This window comes from Lytechinus pictus, chromosome 15, assembly GCF_037042905.1.
Source record: "Lytechinus pictus isolate F3 Inbred chromosome 15, Lp3.0, whole genome shotgun sequence".
NCBI lineage: Eukaryota > Metazoa > Echinodermata > Echinoidea > Temnopleuroida > Toxopneustidae > Lytechinus > Lytechinus pictus.
The window spans coordinates 29,529,521-29,536,993 of NC_087259.1; the positions used below are offsets into that span (position 1 = coordinate 29,529,521).

The window sequence follows — 7,473 nt, forward strand, 5'->3', positions numbered from 1 at the left end:
CTCTATTCAAACTACGCCATCTATTTTGGCGAGACTTGTAACATTCCAGACGTGATGAACCGATGACGCGTCGCAGAATGTAAGCCCACTCGTCGATCGCAGTATTACTTTCAACCAGAGCGAGTGCAGTACGTATGCTCCGTGGTAACTATTATTCCGATTGGTAATATACGGACAATCTCAACAAATCTCAACAAAATCGGTGAGTAATTTTACATAATTTTACAATATTTTCAGTTTGTACAGATATATTAAGACGAGGAGTAAGAGAAACTACAGGGAGGCAATAAAGACGACGGGATTGGGTATTCCCCGTCGCCACCTTTCACCCATTGAACAATAACCTTTGATATTATTATTGACGTAATGTCTGGAGAGGTGTACCCGGCCCAGATGGTAGCGAGTAGGAGGGGGAGGGGCGGTAAAATGTACTCTTTCCTGTGGTCCAAATCCCTATCCTTTTCCATAACGAGGAGAGTGCATAGTTTTACAATTATTATTATTATACATGCGTTGGGTTTTATGTGTCCGGAAAGTGTGACATCAATTGGAATACTGTTCGAGTTTTTAATAGATGTAGTTCACCCTTCATGATTAGTGCCCCAAGGAGAAATGGATTTTACTTTGAGATTGTAGACAAAAATATTTCTGCATAGCTATTTACTTACTTGTCATTTACTAATTCTATGAAAATATTTTTTTGTTATTAAAGGTCAAGTCCACCCCAGAAAATTATTTATTTGAATCGATAGAGAAAAATCAAACAAACATAACGCTGCAAATTTCATCGAAACCGGATGTAAAATAAAAATTTATGACATTCTTACATTTCGCTTATTTTCACAAAACAGTTAAATTCCCACCTCAGCGATATGCAAATGAGAGAGTCGATGATGTCATTCACTCACTATTTCTTTTGTTTTTTATTGTTTGAATTATACAATGTTTCACTTGTTTTACAGATTGGACAATAAGGACCAAATTGACTTAACCATAAACTGTTAAAATAATGGTAATTCCACATGTTCAGGGAGGAATAAAATTTTGTTTCACATGACAATGAGGAGAAAATTAGAAATTTTCATATTTCATATAATAAAATACAAAAGAAATAGTGAGTGGGTGACGTCATCAGTCTGCCAATTTGCTTACCAACCAGGATGTGCATATAACTGTTTTGTTAAATTATGCGAAACTTTAAAATGTCATAACTTTCTTATTTTACATCCGATTTTGATGAAATTTTCATTGTTTTGCTTGTTGGATTTTTCTCCTTTTATTCAAATCAACTTTTTGTTGGGGTGGACTTGTCCTTTAAGCGATTAGAAGCATGTGGCTGCAATCATTCACCAAATGAATTTAATCCAACAAACCCCATCTTCAATTTGTTTGTAAGCTGGGAGCAATCCGAAGTATGTCAACCTAGATTTAAGAAAGGCCAAATTGTATTTTTTACATGTTATTTTACAATATTTAGCCAGATTTCCGAATACAATGTTGCATCGTAATTGATTGATGTCTATGTTTTGTTTTATTTAAATAAAATAAGAAATATTCACAATCGCCTCTTGTCAACACAAACCACTTTTCAGTTTTTTCTATGAAATTGGCAGCATCACACGTCACCATCAAACGGGCCATCAAAGGCTACTGAGACAGTTCCCAAAATATTCTCCTATACTCTTCGGTGCTTCTTTATAATGGGAAGCTGTTAGCATTATTCATTTCTTACGAAAAAGTTGCGACGACGAAGGAAAGTATATTATGCACCAGATGAAAAGAAGTGTCCTTTCACATGGATAAATGATTACACGTGCGCGATATACTAGTAGGCCTAACTTTTTATTTCCAAGACGTTTTCATTGAAAGAGAATGTTATGTTCCATAACATCCACTTTTCCAGTAAGGACTATTATGTATAGGGCCTGAAGCATTGGGACATTGTTAATTTGATATCACTCTGGTCTGGTGTAACCAACATATTTACCGGGCATATTTACAGGACACAGATAAAGACATTTGCATGCAGAGTTCCTTCATCAGCCGATTGTAAGAGCGGAAACGACTCTGTCAACTCCATTATTCATTCACCCTTTCCACAAGGGTTTAAGGAAGGAAACGCTGTTTGTTGGGGGGGGGGGGCGATTGAATGTACGAATGTTATCTTGTTTTTATTTTTTGTGACAAACTTGTTCTCTGAATAAAATAACATTATCCACCTTGATTTAAAATAAACGTGTTTGGTTTAGGATTTGAGAAGAAATTGTACACTCATCCAATATTGTCTCTCGGTAATTGGTTATTTTGATGATTCGGGGTCCTTTGTTAAATGTACTTTTTTAGAAAGAGATATAGCAAATGAACTCAATTACAACAAGGCCTGTGTGTTTGTATTTCATGACCTGAAGTCATTGCCCTTCCTGTATTATTAAGCTGGTATGGTATGTCGGGTTAGTACGTGTTTGTAAATGATTGTGATGATCCAGTCAAACTGTGTGTCTAATTGACCGTTGTGTAATTTACCTTCCTTTTGAACGGCCCCAATACTATACATATTGTTGTACAATTATTGCCGAGCCATTTAGCTCAGTTTTAAAGTTTTAAATGAAATGCACACCGCAAGACATGAAAAGTCCACAACCTGACTGAGCATATACCACTCCTACCAGTAGGTCCATGTTCTTTCCAATTGCTTTGAATGCGTAGATGTTATACGGGTTCTTTCTAAACTGCGAGTCTTTCAACAAAATGAGATGGTAAAATAAACAGAAAATATACTGAGAGTTGTGTTTATAACTTCCCCCTGCAGAACAAGAGAAGATCTTGAGTCTAAGATGTCTGACTCAACTGTCAATGAAGCTGTAAAACAGAACGTAGAGGGCGTGACGGAACCTCAAACATCAGGAGAACCAGCCATTGACGTGGATCCTAAAGATAATGACTGGGTGGCCGTCGATGCAGAGGATGCAATACCTGAAGGTAGTACTTCATCAGAAAACATTGGGGTAGGTGAAGGAGCAGATACAGCAAACATGCAAGCAACAGGAGGGAAAGAAGAGCAAGCAGATGGAGGTCCAGTGGAAAAAGACGTAGAGAAAGTGGATGAAGGAACAATAAAGGATAAGGGTGAAAATACTAAGGAACAATTAGAAACAACAGATGAGAATGGAGTTCTTGTCGAGCAAGAGAGAATGATCATGGAAGAACAGAAGCAAAGAGAAGAAGAGCAGAAAAGATTGGAAGAAATGCAAAAGGAAGAAGAACGCAAGAGACAGGAGGAAGAAAGAAAAAGGGAAGAGGAAGAGAAAATAGCAGAAGAGGAAAAACAAAAGGAGGAGGAAAGGAAGAGAGTTGAAGAAGAAATGCAGAGAGAGGAGGAAAGGAAAAGGGAGGAAGAAGAAAGACAAAGAGAACAGGAATTGAAAGCAGAAGAGGAACGACAAAAAGAGGAAGAAAGGAGGAGAGCAGAGATGGAAAGGCAGAAAGAGGAGGAAAGAAAAAGGGAGGAAGAAATGAAAAGAGAGGAAGAAGAAAGAAAAAGAGTGGAGGATTTGAAGAAAGCAGAAGAGGAAAGACAAAAAGAGGAAGAAAGGAAGAGAGTGGAAGAAAAGCAGAGAGAGGAGGAAAGGAAAAGGGAGGAAGAAGAAAGAAAAAGAGAACAGGAATTGAAAGCAGAAGAGGAACGACAAAAAGAGGAAGAAAGGAGGAGAGCAGAGATGGAAAGGCAGAAAGAGGAAAGAAAAAGGGAGGAAGAAATGAAAAGAGAGGAAGAAGAAAGAAAAAGAGTGGAGGATTTGAAGAAAGCAGAAGAGGAAGAAAGGAAGAGAGTGGAAGAAATGCAGAGAGAGGAGGAAAGGAAAAGGGAGGAAGAAGAAAGAAAAAGAGAAGAGGAAAGAAAAAGAGAAGAGGAAAAACAAAAAGAGGAAGAAAGGAAAGGGGTTGAAGAACTGCAAATGAAAGAAGGTAGCGATGAAACGGACAAGGCAGAAGCCATATCGAAAGATGTGGAAATGCCTGAAGGTACAGAGCTTACAAGACGTAAGGTAGCCACTGTAGAATCCCAGGGTAAAGCTGAACCCCCAACTTCCCAAAGTACAAGCAGAGATTCAGCACCTTCATCAAGTGGATCCGCTACCATGGTTATTGCAATATTTGCGATTTTGGTCATAATGTTAGTAATTAGTTTCTTTAGGTCCCCTACAACACAACCGAAAGTGGAACCACCTGATGAACCAGTTTCACCTGGCTGTGGGTTTAGAAAGCGATTGGATCGAGCCGAGGTTCTTTCTAAGAGGATGGAATCTCTTGGTAAAAAGTACCCATCAATAGATCAGAGATCACTGGACACGATTGCTGGAGCGTCGTTGGCTCACGTCCATGGTGAGGAGGAGCTGGTGAGACCTGTGGTCTTACTGCTTGTGAGCCAACCAGGACAAACCAAAGCCAATGATGTTGCAGAGGAAGTAGCGCGCATATATGCCGATGTGTACCAAAATAAAAAGAGCAAAGACACCGTCAGGATTGAAGGTGATCACTTCAAAGACACTACCCACGACCAGGCGAAGAAAGACATAGACGCGATGATAAAGACGGGATTGGATGAATGTGCGCGTGTTGTAATCATCAAGGACCTTGATGAACTTCCATCCTGTTCGACCATTCTATTCCACGGATATTGTGATAACGACAGCGCCCCGTACAAGGATGCTGTCTTCATCTTTACCTTTACACTCGATGATCCCATCCCGGAAGACGCCGATAAATTGGACACTGAAAAGATGATCGAGGAAGAACTTGGGGAACACTGGATAGCGTGTCCGGAAGAGTTTCCAGAAGACAAAATTGCATCAATGAACAGTCGGGTCGCGAACAACATTGTAATGCTTAAGTAGTTATCTTAATTCTTATTGACCTTGTTCATGTTGTTAGTTCATTGGAAATAACGTATTAGATTTGGTCTGGCTGGGGTTTGTTCTTTCGGTGTGGCTCAAGCATAATTATGACCGGTAATGGGTGAATGAAACGCTGTAAAATAACAAAAAACAACTTGTTTTTGATCTACATAATCAGGTTTTATAATAATTGCACACATAATCTCTTTCGTGAAAATGTAATTTCTTATTCAACATGAACGATCAATTTGATATGCTTGATGAAGTGTATGTACTGCGTATGTGAGGTAATGATTACAGTATTATGATTGACAGTGATGATCGCGTTGGTTAATAATATGATTGGTCTTATAAGAGTTAAAGATCACCATAATCAATGATTAACACCGAGGATGTCAGAAAGGAGAAAGATGGCGTTGGTGTGGAAGGAAGATTGTTGCTGTTGTTCTGTTTTATTCGAAATATGGTTATCAATACAAATCATTTTCAATTATATACAAACACAATCATTAAAGATTGTCACTGGTGTAAACTTTTCAACAAAATAATGACATATTTTCAATTAGAGTTTTGAAGCCATATAGAAGCTATCATTCTTTAATGATTATTCATGTTAAAAAAGAGATATTTTCTCATTCTATTCTAGAACCATATTTTATCTTTTCATCGAAAAGAACATGACTTACATTTATGACTGCTATAAGCTACATAAAAAAGTTCGTTATTACTTTTATTTATATTATGAAGTAAGTATGTAATTGATAAATCCATTAGCCATAATACTTTACCAAAAATTGAGTGACTTTAATGAGATGCATTGGAGAGATTGTGATGATGGTGATGTGTGTGTGCGATGGAGATGGCATTTATGATAGTAAAATAGATAATATTGATACAAAAAACAATGTTACACATGATGTAGTGAATATTATATTCAATTCATAGATAGATACGAAACGTTCTTAATTTTCATTTGCAATTTGTTTAATGGTTTAACATTGATTTTCATATCTTACTGTATTTATTCAAAAGCTTATTTTTCGTTGTTGCTAGGTAAAAGAATGTAGATGAAAATACTAATGCCGTTGCAAAGGCTAGCGATTATACAGACTTCTTAAATGTATTTTTTCGTTCACTGCTTTAAATAGTCACTAAAGAATATTAAGCAATTGCGGTTACCACTTAAGAACAATGATTTATCAATGATTTATGTATTTCGCATTCTTAATCTCGTTCGATACTGAAAGTACAAAGGGTATACGCCAAATACTTCAAGGGGCTGTATTAAAAAGAGAAAGTATATTTTATTACAATGGAATGTAATTTGTTGTACAAGGTTTGCCATAGACAAAGCTCAATTTGTAAAAATCATTTTATGTTATATCAAGGACCCAAATCATGCAACTATCATTCTACATAGCTTGTATTAGTCTTTATTTTCAAATGTGATAACAATGCGTATCTAAGCAAAGAGTGGAAATTCAAACTTACAAAACTATTAGTCAATATTGGTTGGCCTAAACATCTCATTTACAGCTTATACCGTATGTTGTTCTGCATTAAATAATATACTGTTCACATTAACAAAATGCAACGCAAATCAAGACTAACTGACGTCATTAGAAAAGTTAATTGTATGCACATGTCAGAGTATGAAGACACCCATTCTATTCATCCTGTTCATAGTTACAATTGCTACAATGCTGGGCTGATTGATGTAGTAATAAAAATAACATGACTTGCTTTCATTACTATATGCGTATACTGGTGATATCATTCGTCATGTCATTTATACAGACTTATGCTACAGTCACACCGACGAAACCGACTCCAGACCGATCAAAGCTATACTATTGTTCGAATGGCATTATCGGTCGGTTTAGGAGTCGCGTTCGTTATTGTGACTGCGGCATAAGCAATGCATGATGGTGTACTGTGAATGCAAAGGTGTTGATTCTGGTCCCTCTAAAGAAAACAGCCATCAATTGAAAGGGAAATGATAGTGATGATAGGTGCATCAGGGGCGGTGCCACAGGAGGGGGGCAGGGGCGACGCCCCTATGGTTTACTTAGTAGTGAAGAAAAAATTGAGGGAAAAAAGAAGGGAATAAGGGAAGAGAGTATAAAGAAGAGAGGTCTGGGTCATTTAACTATTAAACTCCACTCATTATGGATGAGAAAAATATGACGTCATCTTTGATCTGGCCCTTTATCAAAATATCCTGGCGCAGCCCTTGGATAGGGGTGTGCGTATGGGGTGTGTGAATGTGTGTGTGAGAGAGGGTGGCTAGAAAAAGGGAGAATGGTATGGAGATTAAGGAGTAAAAAGATGGATAGAGAAGAGTGAGGGAGAGATAGTGAAATGGGATAAAAACAGGGACAAAGATATAGACAGGCAGGCCTGGAATGAAAGACAAAGAAGGAAAAAGTGAAAGAAAATGAGGCAAGAGAAAAAGAAATAAAGAGTATAATAAAGAAAAATAAAGAAAAAAAAATAGGCAAAACAGGAGAAAGTATTGAGGAGGTCTGGATGGTGGTGTAAAGTGACTCGGGGGACAAAATAATGACAAATAGACTCTAAA

The 7,473-nt window shown here is 37.3% G+C and overlaps 1 protein-coding gene across 1 annotated transcript; it reads left to right on the forward strand.

Moving 5' to 3' along the window:
• On the forward strand, positions 1-6,643 carry LOC129278058 (caldesmon-like). The gene is made up of 2 exons (XM_064110247.1): positions 1-202; positions 2,810-6,643. Exon 2 carries the CDS (start codon positions 2,835-2,837, stop codon positions 4,890-4,892), a length of 2,058 nt encoding a protein of 685 aa, XP_063966317.1. The 5' UTR covers positions 1-202; positions 2,810-2,834; the 3' UTR covers positions 4,893-6,643.
• The last annotated feature ends 830 nt before the right edge of the window (positions 6,644-7,473 follow it).

Bases quoted from the DNA above. Each gene is read 5' to 3' on its own strand.
- LOC129278058 (XM_064110247.1), top strand. From the start codon at position 2,835: ATGTCTGACTCAACTGTCAATGAAGCTGTAAAACAGAACGTAGAGGGC.